The sequence below is a fragment of the Hyaena hyaena genome, unplaced genomic scaffold, assembly GCF_003009895.1.
Source record: "Hyaena hyaena isolate Hyena2069 unplaced genomic scaffold, ASM300989v1 scaffold_120, whole genome shotgun sequence".
NCBI lineage: Eukaryota > Metazoa > Chordata > Mammalia > Carnivora > Hyaenidae > Hyaena > Hyaena hyaena.
This window is the reverse complement of record NW_024080752.1, coordinates 2524369-2542775: the sequence shown is the minus strand read 5'-3', so window position 1 is coordinate 2542775 and position 18407 is coordinate 2524369. Positions and strand designations below refer to the sequence as shown.

At 36.2% G+C, this 18407-nt stretch overlaps 1 protein-coding gene across 5 annotated transcripts in view; it reads right to left on the bottom strand.

Annotated features, from left to right (window-relative positions):
* Positions 1-7782: 7782 nt before the first annotated feature.
* Positions 7783-18407, bottom strand: part of GABPB1 (GA binding protein transcription factor subunit beta 1) — a 65468-nt gene continuing 54843 nt past the window's right edge. For 4 of the 5 annotated variants that reach the window (XM_039237110.1, XM_039237112.1, XM_039237111.1 and 1 more), the window contains 2 exons: positions 16972-17087; positions 7783-9291 (listed from right to left, as the gene is read on the bottom strand). In XM_039237110.1, the coding sequence (XP_039093041.1) occupies positions 9139-9291; positions 16972-17087 (269 nt within the window). In that variant the 3' untranslated portion in view covers positions 7783-9138. Of the gene's footprint in view, positions 9292-16952; positions 17088-18407 lie in introns of all 5 variants that reach the window. The other variant, XM_039237114.1, reaches the window with a different exon arrangement.

Below are 18407 nucleotides of genomic sequence, written 5' to 3'. Positions count from 1 at the left end.
AAGGCACAGCCATGAGACTCCCTGGTAAGTTTAGATACAACAGTGGCCACATCTGATAGCAATGAGAATCTGTGTGTGTGTCTCTGTCTCTCCGTTTCTCTTTCCATCTCCCTCCCTGCTACTCTACCACCCCACGCCACCCCCACCCCACCCTGATCTCTCTCCCTCTCTCCCTACATCATACTTTTCTTCCGAAACCCCAAGCCTCCAGGGTTTTAGCTGTGTGGTGGGAAATGGCGAAGGGCCATGGAGAGCAAGAGAGAACAGCCTACGAGAAGAAAAACCTGGCCCCAGGATGCCATCTAAAGCAGCAGACTGCAGGTTAACTGGGGCCAGGACTTTGGAGCCAGCACGAGGTAAGTGAGAGCCAGTACAGATTTACGGAATATGAAACTAGAGCATACTCTTTTCCAGAATCACTTGTGTAGTTGCAGGAGGTGGGGCGAAGACAGTCAGGTGAAGACTGGATTTGGGAGGGGCAGAGGGAGGTTAGGGTGTGTGATTAAGGATAGGGATGTAAACCATTTGAATGTGGGCATTAAAATGTGCATGTGCAGTTAATAGGCACAGGAATCTTCAGAGCAACATTGTTTGTAATAGCTAAATGCTAGAAATAACTTAAAATCTTAGAATGGACACATTGTGGGTATTACACAGTGAGCAATACCACACAGCAATGACATTGGGCCAGAGCCATAAGCAACAACATGGATAAATCCCCAACATGATGTTGAGTCAAGTAAGCAAATAACCAAAGAATGGTTCCATTTAAATAAAGTTCAGAAAGAGATACAACTACTGCTTAGAGGTAACATACATGTGCTAAAAATAAACAGAAAAAGCAAGGAAATGGTTATCACAAAGTCAGAAAACTCAGAGAGAAGCATATTGTTGAGGTGGGCAGGGACATTGCTTCCGGAAATTTGGGAATCTTTTTTAACCTGGTGTCAAACTATCCATGTGTATTACATGGTTTTGAAAAAGAAAAAAAAAAGAGATTACTGTTTCATACCCATAAGTTAGCATACCAGCCTGGATATACCAAATGTATCATGTATTATAAACCTAAACTGTTTACTTAACTACATATATATTGAATATCTTTTGCTATCAATGATATTCCTCAGCAACATCATTTTTAATAGCCATGATTTATTTAGCCAATCCCTATATTGAGCATTTAGGTGGTTCCAAGTATTTTATTGCTATAAGTCATGCAGCAGTGAACATTCTTGTAGTTTGATTTTTGTACGTATCTTTCAAAATGACGATGGAGAAAAAGCAAAGGTTTGGTTTGAGTGTGATGTTGTGGAAAAAGATATGAGAGCAATTCTTGCATACAGCAATTTCCTGGATTGCATGTTTGGAGGCCTGAATAAGGGGAAGTCATATTAGACATAACTGATACCTGGAAAGGGCTCAGAATAGTGCCTGGCACAAGGCAAGTCCTGTGTAATTATTAGCACTGTTATTGGTTTTGGTAAGAAATAGAGTCAACTATCTCATGTGTATCATTATTTCCATTCCTACCACCTCTTTTTTCCCCAGCTTTATAAATATAACTGACATAGAACATTGTGTAAGCTTAAGGTATACAATGTGATGATTTGATACATGTACATATTGTGAAATGATTACCACAGCAAGGCTAATAAACCCATCCTTCACCTCACACTGCTACAGTTTTGTGTTTTATCAGAACATGAACGCTCTCCTCTCATAGCAGCTTCCAAGTATGCAATCCAGTATGTTAACTGCAATAACCGTGCTGTACACTAGAGCCCCAGAACACACTCATCTTATACTGTTGACCTTTGAACAACACGAGTTTGAACTACACGGGTCCACTTTATGTGGATTTTTTTTCAATAAATATGGTACAGGACCATAACTGTATTTTCTCTTCCTTATTTTTTTAATGTTTTATTTATTTTTGAGAGAGAGAAAGACAGAGCACAAGTAGGGGGGAGCATAGAAAGAGGGAGACACAGAACCCAAAGCAGGCTCCAGGTTCCTAACAGCACAGAGCCCAAAGCGGGTCTTGAACTCACAAACCGCGAGATCATGACCTGAGCCAATGTCAGATGCTTAACTGACTGAACCACCCAGGTGCTTCTATTTTCTCTTCCTTATGATCCTTCCTTCCTTCCTTCCTAATAGTTGTGACACGGATGTGAGCTAGGGTCAGTCTACAAGAGGCTATGTGGTGGGGAGGAAAAGCAAGTCCATCTTCCTTGAGGGAGAAGCCAGCGGTACCAGGAGTAACCAGGCTTAAGAGCTCACTTGGGAGAAGAGCATAAGAATAGAATGGATAGAAAAATACTGCCTAGGACAGCAGAAAATCATACCTACTTGTCTGAAGGGCAAGGGTAGGGCTAGAGTGACTGCCATTTACATGCTTTCAATAGAGCTCTACCCCTTCTACATTTTTCCTCAAAATATAAGTAACAAATGCTTACTAAATACTGACTATTATGCCTTGTAGCTTTTACACACACTATTTGATTCAGTCTTCAAAACAACCTATGAAAGCCATTTTTTAGCTCATCCTTGAGAAACTGAGTCTCAAGGAAATTAAAACGTTTGGCTAAAATTACACACGATTGTAACTGAAGGAGCCAAAATTCGAACCCAGCACTATCTGATCCAACACTCATGTTCTTTCCATCACACCAAGACATCTCTCTCAGTGTTGTTATCTGCAATTCTTAAGACACCAGACCTCAAGGAGCAGGAAGCTAGTGAAATTCTAATTTTTGGAGGCTAAAATAAATGCTCCCAAAAACTTTATTAAACATGGTGTGCAATAATCCAAACATTCATTGTCCTTTCAAATATAATTTGAAACAGACAACTATAAAATATCCAAATATAAAAAAATAAATGATATAAAATACCAAAGGCTAGAGCAAGAATTGAAAAAACTTAGGTAATATATTACATCTCTTAAAAATGATACAAGTAAACATTAAATTTGTCCCTTATTGGATACATTATAAAAAGGAAGTTGTGTTCAACTAAAATGAAAAGGATCAAATTATAAATTAAAATCTCATCCCACATTTAATTATACACTTGAGTGTTAGACTCATATGAAACTTGAGAATCTCCCTTAGCCTAGTAGCACTGAGAATGCATATAGTAGACATCCAGTAAATATGTACTAATTGAGACAATATAAACAAATTTTTTTAAAAGTCAGACACTGGAGGGCTCCTAGGGGGCACAGTCAATTAAGCATCCATCCTTGATTTTGGGTCAGGTCATAATCTCATGGTTTCAGTCCTGCCTCAGGCTCTGTTCTGACAGTGCAGAGTCTGCTTGGGATTTTCTCTTCCCCCCTCTCTCTCTAGATAAATAAATAAACTTTAAAAAAAATCAGACACTGGGAGAAGATATTTGCAACTCATACAACCAACAAAAGATCAGTTTACAGAAAAATATTAAGCTTCAACAAAGCACTTTGAAAAACTCAGCCATGACCTGGTGATTCACAGAAGACTAAATACTAATGAACAAGAAACAACAGGGTAAAAATGTTCAGCCTCACTCATAATAGGAAACTGCAAATAATGAGAACAATTTTATACCAATGAGGGCTGGTAAAAATATTAAAGTGTGACAGTATCATGTGTTGGTAAAATGCAGGAAAATGAGAATTCTCATCACTTTTCACTATTCATAGCCACTTTAAAAAGGAATGTGACAATATCGATAAAATTGACCACCCTAGACCTAATAATTCCAATTCCTGGGGAAACTTAGCACATGTATATGCATAGTACACAGAGTACTATTTGTAATAGCAAAAAAGTTGGAAGTGGCATATCTATACATAGAACAGAGAATGAGTCCATTATGGTGTATTTTTACTTAATTTAACAGTCAAACTAAAAAGTATTCAAGTGTCAATATGATTAAATGCCTAAAATTCTGATGAATTGGAGTGCCCTGGGTGGCTCAGTCAGTTAAGCATCTGGCTCTTGGTTTCAGCTCAGGTCATGATCTCACGGTTTTGTGAGTTCGAGCCGTGCATCAGGCTATGTGCTGACAGCGCAGACCCTACTTGGGATTCTCTCTCTCCCTCTCTCTCTGCTCCTCCCCGCTCATACTCTGTCTCTCTCAAAAATAAACTTTAAAAAATAAAATGAAATAAAATTCTGATGAACTGAAAAAAATCAAAATGCAGAATGACATGTATAGAATGACAGCTTTACTAAAGTTTTAAAACCACACAAAAGTCTACCATGTATTTACAAAAATCAGTGTGTAGTAAAAAGCAAGAAAATGTGGATAGACTGGAACATCTCAATCTCATGTTAGTAGCTGCCTTTTGGTGCAAGTTGGAGAATGGGATGAGGAAGGGAAACAGACTTCAACTACATCTAGAACATTCTGCCTCTAAAAAGATTTGCAGCAAACAAGATAAACTTAAGATTTATTAAACTTGGGTAGTAGGTATATGAATGTTTGCTCTATTGTTGTTCTGTGCCCTTCTACATGTTTTATTTAGGTTTCATTAAACCAATAACAGAACTAATGAGTATTGTATTGTACCTAACAAAGGTAGTAAGCACACTTAACAATATGCTTCAGTGTTTGATGTCGAGGCTCTATGATACTGAGCAGAAATGTTTGTAAGTAGAGTCAGTAAGTACTTTGGCAAACCAACAATTTTTTTTTTTAAGAAAGAGACTAGGTTCACTAAGTATGAGCTTTTTTTGAAATGTTTATTTATTTTGAGAAAGAGAGAAAAGAGAGTGCACACAAGCAAGAGAGGGGCAGAGAGAGAGGGAGATCTCAAGCAGGATCTACATGGACAGCGCAGAGGCCGACATGGGGCTCAATCTCTTGAGCTGTGAGATCATGACCTGAGCCAAAAAGCAAGAGTCAGGCACTTAACCAACTGAGCCAGCCAGGTACCCCTAAGCTCTCTTAATGGCAAATCTGAATTATGAAAAAATGGTAATACAAAAATAAATGATTTACTTTTACCTGACACACAAAAAATATATAAGATTATTTTCTTACAGAAAAAAATGAAGATATTTAAGTAATCTGGAAAAAATATCACATATCAACTGTGCACATGAGATCTAAGCTATTCAAATGAAAAAACTATGTAAGCAATTAATAAAGCATAGTGGACAGAATCGCAGAGACGTCAAAATTTTTCCAGGAAGCAAATCATAGTTTTTTTGGAAGTTATAGTATTTATCTAAAAGTGAAGAGTCCTCAATGAACTATGCCCCAACTGTATTCATTCAATATTTGATCACTGTCAAACCGAAATATTTTTAAAGGTGCTCAGGGTATCAAAATGATCAAAAACTATTAAGACCACCTATCCGTATATCTCTACATTTGGAAAATCGTTTTAACAGATCACAAAAGTATGGATATCATAATTTTGATTTGGAACCAGAAACATATTTCCAGTGATAATACTGCATTTTCCACCATGGGTTCCACAGAGTAATCTAAGAATGAATTCAGGGAGCTTACGTCAAACTGAATCCATGTGCACTGAGATGTTCTCACCTAACACGGAGAAAGCAAATAACAAACATCATTCAAAACTACAACAGACTAGCTATCTATAATGAAGTCCAAGTACAGTAAATATCACTTAATGAAATAACAAATCTATTAGTTAGTTCATTCCTAAGTTGATCTGACATGATGGAGGAGTTATTTATTCAATAGAAGCTAGGTGAATAGAAAAGGTTTTTTTTTCTATTTGCTATATAAGCTTGAGTGCTAATACCTTGGGAACCCATCCATATGGGTTTCATATGGAGCTCATCCACAAAGGTTCCTTCAATTGTTTTGTGATTTTATCTGAAAAGGTTTTTCTTCTTGGTATATTTTGAGTCAGACCTCAAGGTCTTCCAGGTTTTTAAGCACAAAGAAAACTTTATAGATTTTATCACGAAGATGCTACGTATAGAGTCAAACAGAAAAAAGTCTGTCGTATTAACACAAAGCATCCATGAATAGATCTATCAACTCACCAATTCCTGTTATAGGCAAGGGTTTCTTCTAATGTTCAATAATTAACATCATAAATAATCATGTTGAAGAAAAATATACTGGCATAGGTTTTCATTAGCAGTATGCCTTGGATAAAAATATTTATATGCAAATCTTTTTGTCATAAACAAAAATGGGGATTTCACATTCATTCCTTACTCCATTTAACTTTGTTCTTTTGAATGCCACAGAGGAAAACTCCCCAACTCTCAGCCCTCCGGCACCACAAAGAAATAGAGCATCCAGCATCAGAGAAAAAGAACAGAGTACTACTCTGCAATTCATGTCATGAAAGATTGATGTAAGAACATTTTTCCTAAAGCCAATAAAAGCAAATGATATCACAAGCCCTTATGGAAGTGATTAGGATAGAAATAAAATAAGTAACAATAAATGAAAATTAGTTGAGAAGCACAGTCCCTGCAGATACTACTTGCCAGAGGAGTTTTTCTTAAAGCATCACAGACCTAGACTAGAATTTGTAATCCTCGAGTTCCAGTGACTGAACACAGGGAAGTATTAAATCTGAACCAAGTAATTAAAAAATCAAGACCTCAAATGAGCTCAGCGTCTAGACAGTACATAACCAGTACTATTCTAATTCACGAAGATTCAGTAAGCCCTAATACTAAGGACTTTAGAACTTGATTCTCTCACAGAACCTTTGAGTAAGGTTACTCTAAAAGGTATTTGTTCACATATTGATATGGAAACCAAATGACCTTTAACTACAAATCCATTATCACGCAGTGGAAACACATGAAGTATGGATTTCTGAAAACTTTCATATTATTTTCTTCTGTCAGTTCCTTTCATCCTCTGCTCAAAACACCAAGAATGAGAATGCAAAGCTTTTTCAGCCCACTTGAAAACAGAAGCTAAAAAGAAAAAAAATTTTTTTTAAATTTGTTATAAATTCTTGTCTAACTATTAATTTCACAGCACACTGAATCAGGTACAGATGACTGAGGAATTAAACAAGGTCAACAGAACACTGAAAAAAATGAACTTCTCTCAAAGACATCTGAGTATTGACCTGATGCTATCATAGGCTTACTCCTTTTAAGTGCCAATTGTTTTCTCCCATCTGTGTCAAATGTTATTATAAATCAAAATCTCTTCTTGTCCCAGGGAAAGTTTCTAGTAAACAGGAGACTAGAAGTCAAAAAACATATTCAATTAGCTTTCAGGAGTTTATTTCCAACACTGTCTCAAGGCTCTTTGGGGCCAATCTGGTCTGGAAGCAAAGTCTCAGAGTAGTTTGCACTCTGGGGTGAATACAGTGATTCTTCTCCACTTGAATACTGCATATGTCAAAGGCACCCTGCCTAACAAACCCATAAAGGCATTAAAGTAATAAAGAAAAAAAAAAATAGAAAAAGTAGTTTCATGCTACTAAAAATACGGCCTAGCATTTGTAAAACCTATAGTTTTAGATCACTTAAAATATATGTCAAATTGAGTGGAAAACTCAAAAGGTTTTTTTTTTCTCTTCTATTTAGAGTTCTTAAACCTTTTAAGTTTCCAAATAGCAACTATCAGGCCAGGCTGATAGTTCACAGATCCTTTTATTATCTTAACAACTGTAATAACTCCAGTGAGAGAACTAACAAATTCCCAAGAAATTACCTCGAGGATTTACAAGCACGGTGTGAAGAATATAGAATATTTTCATTCTGGTGGAATACAGCTATAAGATACACAACAAAATTTTTAGTGTGGGGTTAAAATATCAGTCTACACTGAACATATGTGGAAAAGATATTTAATTGTAAAATAGAAAAGTAGGCCAGAGTACAGTTTTAAGGGTAATTGCTTCTTTATACAGATAGGTAATCTAGGAGGGTCTTAGGGTTAAACATTTTCATAAAGCAATAAAACATTAAAAATAAGGCAAGAAAAAAGAGCTTGAAGTTATGTTTTACAAAAAAAGAATGAACAGTATGTCAGAGTTTAACGTCCATACATTGTGGAATTCAACAATATTGTGATGAGAGCAAGTCACAGCACAGACATACAGCTTTCACAGGGAAAAGTAAAAGTTATGTTAGACATATCTATAGCATCACTGTAGTACAAAAAGTTCTTGTTCTACATACAAAAGCAATTTTTTTTTTCCGTAAGAATAATTTCCTGGGGAGAAATGAGTCCATGAAATATTTCAGAAACCCATATGCTCTGAGTATTCCAAAAACGTTATCTTAAAATCCAGTGCCTTAAAGTGCTTTCATGTGGAAATCATGATGGAAGGCACAGAATACAGTTTCACGTCCCCACTATGAAATTTTCAAAAAAGCATAGATTTTGCAGTTTGCAAATTCAAGTTTTCTTGTAAGCTGCTCCTTCTAAGAACATTGTCATTCCAATAAAACCAGCTGCAAGCTTACTTACTTTCAATGACCTACTAAATAAAAGGACTTTTTTCTTCTAGTAACTTTCATCATCTTTGTGGGAAAAATACTTATGCAAGTGATGCGTTTTGAAATTATAAAACATGCAGAATATGTACAAACAGAAAGTTTAAAAAATATTTGCTTCATATACATGTAAATCTACTTGGGTATAGCTGAAATTGAACAAATATAAAAATTTGCTTTCTAAAAAATGTTTTCAGAGAATCTGAGACAACTTAAAGCTGTACAAAGATTTCCTGAGAGAAATCTTCTCTTCACATAGAAGTTTATACCTACAGGAGTAATTCCAGCATCAGTCCACCACATAATTATTACATAACATTTGGTCTAATCAACAACGATCACCCTTAAAACTGTTCTGTTTCTGAGAAATTAAGGTTCATACTAAAATCAAAAAGAATTCACAAAAACAGTGGCTTATTGTGTTTTTGGATCTCTTCAACAATCTTTATAACTCATTTGGAACTGTAAAAAAACAAAAACTATTTACAGAATTCAGTTTTAAATACATTTCACAACTTCTAAAGTAAAGTTTTATGTTACAAGAATTCAAAGCTCATGGCTTAAGTCCAGTCATCAATCCATAGTCTCTTCTGCTCTCCTGCTTTCCTGCGACTGCACCTTTTGCGTACAGTTCAAGACTGGGTTCTTTCTTAACCAAAAGTAAATCCAAACAACATGTTCATTTCAATTAAACAGCTTCTTTATTAGTCTGAAGGCGAGTCATAGCTTCTAATTTTTGTCTGTAGGCCTCTGCTTCCTGTTCTTTCTTTAGAAGCTGCTGTCGGTATTTTTGTGCTTCTCGATTTGCTTCATCCAGCTGTTTCTGAAGAGCTTCTCTCTCCTAATTAAAAAAAAAGTGTTTGTTTTTTCAATTTTTGCACAAACACATTATGCACACACACAAGCATGCATCCTTCAAACAGAAAAATCTGTAGTAGCTAGATGTAGTCACCACGTACTGACATTTCCTAGACATCTTGCCTTTTCAGCCAATTCGTTAATAATTAAAGCCCCTAACTTTGTGCTCCACCTTCTGATACAGATTAGTTTCTGACCCCAAGAAATTACTCCGATTAAAAATAAGATTAACATAATGAACCCAGTCAGTGGTACCTATACTTTTATTCATACTACAAAAACTAATGAAGACTTTAAGACAGAAATATACCTCTTCACACCTCTTGTGATGTTTTTATGTAAAGGTATAATAAACTGTAACAGTTAATACTTACTGAGCACCCATTATGTGACCACATATTTCCAACAACAAGCCTCTAAGAGGATAGAGATTATCCCCATTTTACAGATGAGGAAAATGCTGTTTGGAGATGACATAGCCTTACCCTAGTAACACAGTTGGGTTTACGAGACTCTAATATTACTGCTTTTGAAACTATCTTCCTCTATGATAACAAGCAAGGTTCCTCATCTCTAAAATGAAGGAGTGCTGGTCTAGATTAGTGTTTCCTAAATTATGCCATTTCTACAAACCAATAAAATACTAACTTCTCTACTGTGCTTCATTCAATTGTCCAAATATAAAATATATGCATTAAATTCTTAATGCTAAACACAAATCTAGCCCAATGAAAATGATATTCTTTTTTCTCCTCACCCTGCCCCTATTCAGTTGCCTAAGGGAAAGCATTTCAAAGACCCCTTTCCCATGCCTCTAGGACAAAAGCTCAACCTTCACAGGCCCAAGCACAGACTCATTACAGAGGCTAGGACCTCTCAGAGGGATGAAGGCCCAGGGTAGGACTATTATTAATCATAAGAAACACCAGGTTCACACTGGACAAGACACTTGACCAGAGGGAACCAGAGGTAAGGGTCAGCCATCTACTGGGGAAGAGGACAGTATGAAGGTCTCTTCTACTGCCTCCTTTACTCCTGTCCATTATGAACACTAAAAGATTCCTTCCCCTTCACTAGATCACACATGGTCTCCAAGGAGGAGCATATTTAATACTCCTTCCTCCTTTGATCCCATTCCCTTCTTTGTACTGGGAATGAAGTAAAGTCCAACATATATTTTTTTCTCCTGGGTCCACCAAAGGTGGTAATGATTGATTATACAAGTAGTCTTCCATTTACACAAAACGTATAAGAAATGCATGCACCCTTCATCTCCATTTAAGAAATGCCCACGCCCTACCCTGCTACACTTTTCTTACCCCCTTCTGACCCTTCCTCCAGGCAAGATGGCAGAGTAGGAACAAGTAAGAAAGGACGCCCAAGAGTCGAGCCTCAGGTAAGTAATCAACAACATTACCTTGGCAGTGAACTATGGAGAACTTTGAGCATGCCAATGGAAAAGGAGGGAGAGGGGTGCTGCTTCTCCAGGAACTAGACCCCCACCTCCAGAAGCACTCATGGCCGTGCATAAGTGTTTTAAAATTTTACATGTGTTGGGGCGCCTGGTGGCTCAGTCGGTTAAGCGGCCGACTTTGGCTCAGGTCATGATCTCACAGTTCATGAGTTTGAGCCCCAAGTCGGGCTCTGTGCTGACAGCTCAGAGCCTGGAGCCTACTTCGGATTCTGTGTCTCCCTCTCTCTCTGACCCTCCCCCGCTCACACTCTGTCTCTCTCTCTCTCAAAAAAATAAGTAAACATTAAAAAAATAAAATAAAATAAAATTTTACATGTGTTAGGGTGCCTGGGTGGCTCAGTCGGTTAAGTGTCCAACTTCAGCTCAGGTCATGATCTCACGACTCATGAGTTTGAGCCCCACGTCGGGTTCTGTGCTGACAGCTCAGAGCTTGGAGCCTGCTTTAGGTTCTGTGTCTCTGTCTCTCTCTGCCCCTCCCCTGCTCATGCTCTGTTTCTCTCTCTCAAAAATAAACATTAAAAAATTTTTAAAAAGTTTTTTACATGTGTTAAGAAATAAAACCCTTTGGTAACCAAAGTTTTGAATTTGGTAGGAAATACTGGAACAGATTCTCTACAGTATCTCCTAAAACTTGCCATTCATTAACATTTAAAAACAGCAAGGGATTCACAATTACTTCAGAAGATGAAAGCAAACTGAGGTAGTCTAACAGGAAATACAGCTTGTTTTTATTCAATTAGTAAAATGTATCTTAATATAAATGAAAAGATAGCTCTCTTCTGTCTAGTAGGCCAAAAAAAAAAAAAGATTCATTTACAGTGCATGTGTAAACTATATGTGTCAAGTCTGAAAGATAAAGGTCATTAGCACTACTCTTTGAATATACTTAAATCCTCAAGACTGAAAGCAGTTAACATTATTAAAGTTTTTTTTTTTTTAAGTGTTTCCCTTTTTCAGTTCTCAGGAATATAGGTATTTGGGGAATCTTTTTGCCATCTCACTTTTCAAAGCAAGTAAAAATCTCTAAAAAGTGGAAAATATCACTTTTTAACTTTACTCAAAGAGATCCTTTGTTTCCAAATTTATTTGTTAAAGGTTTACTGAACATAAATTATATTCAAGACACTTCCTTAATATAATCAGTAATGTGGTTGTTTCACATATAAACAGTACAACAGACTGACATTTGAGATTTATATTTAAATAGAAAGTCAAGCCTATGGCTTTGAACTTTTGCAATAAAAGCACAATAAAAAGGACTCTGACCTGTGTAAATATACCTTAGTCTACTAATGTGTAATACTAAGTATCTTTCCTTTAACAGTCTAACATGGAAGAATTCAAAAAAGTAAATTCTGATAATAGTCACAATTTGGTTGCAATAGAGAAGATACTTCTCTTACACTACAACTCCAAACCTGCGCAACAGAGTAATAGGGCAAATGAAGACTTGAGTTTGCTTTATTTTCAAACAAAATTCTTGAATTCTGCTTCAGCTGGTAGCAATGACCTCATAACCATTTTATTATTTTTAATTTTCCAATATTCAAATTTATTTTATCTTAGCTATTATAAAGCAAAAAAAAATCATTCTACTCATTTCTCTTCTACTGTACTTCTATATAAATTTTAGAAGATAATTTTAATAGCAGCTAACATTTACTGAGCATTTATCACATGCTCATCATTGTCCTAGTCTTTTATGTGTATTCTCACTGAAACTTTATAACCATCTGATAATTTAGGTGCTATTATCTTCCCCCTTGTTACTGATAGGGAAATCAAGCCATCCAAGGTTAAACAATTGATCAAAATAACACAATCAGAAAATGATAAAATATACCCATATTCTTAACCATTAAATATTTGTTTAAAAAGAGAGAAACTGGGCAGGGTGTGTGAGCTGCCTGTGTCTTTGTGTATAAACACTGATTTTCCAAGCGCCATGAGCCACATATGAGTCTGTTCTTATAAAGTTTTACTGAAACACCTATTCATTTCCAAAATGTCTGTGGCTGCTTTCCCTCTATGATGGCAAAGGTAAGTGGTGAAGCACAGACTGTACAGCCCATAAAACCAAAAATATTCACTATCGGGCCCTTTGCAGAAAAAAACTTTGCCTACCCCAGCCCTAGAGAAAAAACTTACCAAAAAGAAAGAGGACTATATGAAATCTTAAACTTTGGTAGATCAAAATAATATCAATCAAAGGAAACCAGACTGGAAAAAAAAAGCTGCATCAAATAAAACACTGTGTAAGGTTTATAGAAATCAAATTTTAAAAGATCACTAAGGATCCCAATCTATCACTGGTTAGAAGACACAATATTTCATTAAAAATAAACAAAACTTGCTAATAAACATATTCATCTCTAAACTCCATAGCAATGAAAAGGTATTTTCTTGAATTCACACAACTAAATAAGAGAAGAATCTGTTATTCCTAATGCACTAATTATATTTTCTCCCTCCCACATTACAAAAGAATAGTTTTAATTTCAATTCGGAATAGCATAATGTTTATTTATGGAAGACATCCATAAACAGCATACCTCTCTCAAAAATACGTTTAGTGCAGTACTCTCGAGGGAGTGATATGATATACATTATTGCAATTAGTGTCTTAATCATACCTCCCCTTCAAAAAACAAACCTATTTCACTGCCTACGTTGCTATAAGGCAGATATAAAAGCTTCAACATTTACAATACATTTTCTACAATTTAAACTAATTTTGTAGAGATTATTAATAAACCTCTCCAACATTAGTTGGGAAACTAAATTCTTAGCACTTGACTTCTAAACAGTCACTCTGGTAGTTGTGGACACACACAGAGAAAACCCAAATATGTAAGATTCTGTATAATGAGTTAATTTTTTTAAATTTTTTTTTGAGAGAGAGAGAACACACGTGCACACACACACAAGCTAAGGAGGGGCAAAGAGAGAGAGACAGAGAATCCAAAGCAGGCTCCATGCTGACAGCACAGAGCCTAATATGGGGCTTGAACTCACTAATTATGAGATCATGACCTGAGCTGAAGTTGGATGCTTAACCAGCTGAGCCACTCAGGCGCCCCTGATTTTTAATTCCTTTAGAGCAGAGTTCCTCAATCTCAGCATGGATATTTCTGGACCAGATGATTCTTTACTGTGGAGGCTGTCCTGTGCATTGTAGGGTGTTTAGCAGCATGTCTAGCCTCTACCCACTATATACCAGTGGCACAGCCTGGTTGTGATAACCCCAAATGTCTCCAGACATGGCCAAATGTCCTCTGGGGTCAAAAATGCCCCAGTTGAGAACCACTGCTTGTGAGAAACTTTTTCAGTTAATGGCTGAGCTGTCACTTAGAGTATAAAAGTCAAGTCCAAGACAACTCCATTGGTTGTCTAAGAAAATAAGTTCAAAATAACCACTCCGTGTAGTATAAGGAAATGACTCCCTGGTTTGATGAAAACAATGGAGGCCACTCTTCATTCTATATCCTCACCTCTACCACCAACACTGACTGTATGCTTAAGGTCTCTCGGTAATAGCTCTAAAGAGATCATGCAATGTTGGCATTAACATTTCTGGTGATGGAGAATGAGGTTTTCATGACCAGAAAGCTCTAATAACTAAAAACAAAACAGAACAACAACAACAAAAACACTTCTTTATAACAAGCTAAAACTCCATCTCCCTGAAGTTCTATCTTCTTGGTTCTAAGTAATTTCAATACCTCAATTCATACTTTCCTGTTACTTGAAATTATTCTCCCTGGTCTCTGAAAGACCGTAATAGGGAAATCAGGCTGAACCTTGAAGAAAATAGCAACTCTCACGGGTTATTAGGTGAATAAAGGCACAGGCTACACATTCACTGTTTTAAATACATAATTTCTTGATTTCAGTAAGTTTATGTTCAATAAAAATTCAAAGAATTTAAAAACGTTTTATTAGTTAAAGCAAAGTACATGACAAAATTTTTCACCTTATGTGCCAGAAATTATAGTCAACATCAGAAAAACATATTTAAAAGATTACAAAATAAAAAGTATACTAATATTGTTCAATGGAATAAACTGTTTATAAGAACTTCCAAGTACTGAATATCATTTTAAGCTCTGAAGAAACAAAACAACTTACCCTCAATAATTAAAGTCGTACTTTTACAAAACATTCTGGTTAAAATATGAATAAGATTCTTTTTAACTCAATAATACATTCTTTGTGATTGTGGCTATAGATGTATCAGCATTACACTTAAATGCACTGGAGCAAAGATATATTCTAGTTGCCCTTAGTCAGAATCATGTTGCCTTTTAATGACTTTTTTAAAAAATCCTCTTTTTGGAGCAGCTGGCTGGCTCAGTTGGTAGAGTATGCTACCTCTGATCTAAGGGTTGTGAGTTCAAGCACCACATTGGACATGGAGACTACTTTTAAAAAATAGTAATAATGGGGCGCCTGGGTGGCTTAGTCAGTTAAGCGTCCGACTTTCGCTTAGGTCATGATCTCGCGGTTCGTGGGTTCGAGCCCCGCATCGGGCTCAGTGCTGACTGCCAGCTCAGAGTCTGGAGCCTGTTTCAGTCTGTGACTCCCTCTCTCTCTGACCCTCCTCTGCTCACGCTGTCTCTCTCTCTCTCTCTCTCTCTCATAGAAATAAATAAAAAAAAATAGTAATAATAAAATACTGAGGAACGCTTGGGTGGCTTAGTTGGTTGAGCATCCAACTCTTGATTTTGGCTCAGGTCACAATTTCACAGTTTGTGAAATTGAGCCCAGCGTCAGGCTCTACTCTGACAGCTCAGAGCCTGCTTGGGATTCTCTTTCTCCTTCTCTTTCTGTCCCTCCCCAATTTTTTCTGTCTCTCTCTCTCTGTCTCTCAAAACAAACATTTTTGGGGCACCTGGGTGGCTTAGTTGGTTGAGTGTCTGACTTCGGCTCAGGTCATGATCTCACAGTCTGTGAGTTCCAGCCCTGTGTGTTGGGCTCTGTGCTGACAGCTCAGAGCCTGGAACCTGCTTCAGATACTATGTGTCCCCTTCTCTCTGCCCCTCTCCCGCTCACACTGTCTCCCTCTCTCTCTCAAAAAAAATTACCAAAAAAAATTTATATAATAAAATAAACAATTTTAAAACAGTAATATTAAAAATAAATAAAATCCTGAGTGCACCCTTCAAAAATAAAATAATCTTCTTTTCTATGGAATAAATTCGGCCCTTCAGAATTCCTATTCACCAACACTATTTAAGATATTCAGCAACATTTACTGTTTACACGTATCACATATTACAAATATGAACATACTGAATACACTGACTTCTTCAATTCTGACAAAACATCCAAAATACAGATACTATGATCCAAAACTCCGATTTGAGTGAAAATAAAACGTAAGCTCAGAAAGGTAAGAAAGAAAGATGTGCCTCAAAGCTAATAGGGGCAAGAGGTAGAATTCAAATCTAGCTCATTTAATTTCAAGTCCAATGTTCTTTACATTGCAGTTGATCTTTCAAAATTATTCTAGAATAACTTTACTTACACTTTATGTGAGTTAATATCAAATTTAGGGGACATAGTTTTATTTATAGTCATGCAAGAAAAAAACCTGTGAGTTATCTATGATTTGGTTACACTCTCAAACTAGTCTGGTAGGAAGAAAAAGGATGAATCCTATCAACAGCTAGCTTAATTTAAATTCCTTTTTAAAGAACTTAACAGTGAAATAAGCAGTTATTTTTGGCTTTTTAAAAACAACACAGTCAACAAATATCAACCTTCTTTAAAAGGATCCTCCAACCCAAACAGGCATTTGCATTTCATTTTTGAAAGAAAAGAATATCTTTCATCAATATACAGTGACATTTCCTTTAGTGACTTGTGAGAATGATGTATGTAAATTTAATAGAAAATAAAGGATGAAGTACAAGAACCAAAGACATTCCAATGTTATCACAATGACAGACTTTGTTATAAACAAATTCTTCACTCATTCATTCATTCATTCAATATTTATTTATTGAGGGTTTGCTATATGTATTAGCAAATATTTAGACAAAATAATACTATGTACTTTCATTCTGTATCAAAACAAAACTGACAGTAATAAATATAAAAGGCGAAAAAAACTTAAAAATAAAGAAAAGCAAATAGAGTTTATTTTGGATGACTGCAGCAAAACACACCGGGTAAAAGACTCCTTACTTCTATTTCTGCAGATTCCACCCGGTTTTCAATTATTTCGATACATTGTCTCTTAGCTGGTGGTTCTTCACTTATAACAGTTTCTTCCGCAATGTCGGTTGCTGGTACTGTTAATACTGAAATGAAAAAAAATGTATACATTAACTCATTTTCAGATAGGTTTAGTAGAAATAAAACTGTGATACTGTTGATATAACTCCTCTAAAATAAATATGTCCCAAAACAATAATTTCAAAGTACTGATTTGCTTTCTAGGAGAATGTCCATATCAGTCTTCATAGTGCATTTTTATTGAATTCCACTTGTTGTTTAATGTACTTATTTTTTTTTAAATTTTACAGATAACATATTCATTATATTGCTAAAAATCAGAACAATGTTTAATAAGCATAACAGATAATCACTTTTACTGACTTATTATTGTGCTAATTTATACAAAAACAAACCTGAATATACATTCTCATTTTTCTTTCTTATACAAAAGAGATCAAACATACATACAATAGATACATTGCTCTGCCTCTGCTTTTTTCACGCCATGTATCTAGGGTATCTTTCATCAGTACACACAGAGCTCTCTTTTATTCAGCTGCATAATATTCCACTGTGTAGACATATCATTATGAACACTGTTTATAAACTCTGCCTGTTTTTCTTTTGGGTTGTTGGATTTTGTCCCTAATTTTTTTGTATTTTTTTATACAGATGTAAATATACAGAAAGGGAAAGAGAGAGAGAGAGAAGAGGCTATCCTTGCCTTGCATAGCAAGCAGTGTGGGACCATAGAAATGACTGTGAGCTGGAACCACACAAAGCAATTTTAATACTCAATGGGGGAAATCACAATTGTTTTACAGCCTTTGAGGTTTTTTGTCAAAATATGAAAAACTCTGGGGCGCCTGGGTGGCTCAGTCGGTTAAGCGTCCAACTTCAGTTCAGGTCATGATCTCACAGTTCGTGGGTTCAAGCCTGGCGTGCCAGCTCAGAGCCTGGAGCCTGTTTCAGATTCTGTATCTCCCTCCCTCTCTGACCCTCCCTGCTCACGCTGTCTCTCTCTCTCTCAGAAATAAATAAAACATTAAAAAAAATAAAAAATATGAAAAACTCTGTCATTTATAAATGCAAACAAATGAAAAAAGTAAAATATTTATTTAGTACACTGTAATTTAAAACATTAGACATACTGAGAATTAAAGTGTTATTTTTTTTTTTAAACTCATACCACATTACACTTAGAAATTAACTCAAGAGGGGCGCCTGGGTGGCTTAGTCGGTTAAGCGTCCGACTTTCGCTTAGGTCATGATCTCGCGGTTTGTGGGTTCGAGCCCCGCGTCGGGCTCTGTGCTGACTGCCGGCTTGGAGCCTGGAGCCTGTTTCAGTCTGTGACTCCCTCTCTCTCTGACCCTCCCCTGCTCACGCTGTCTCTCTCTCTCTC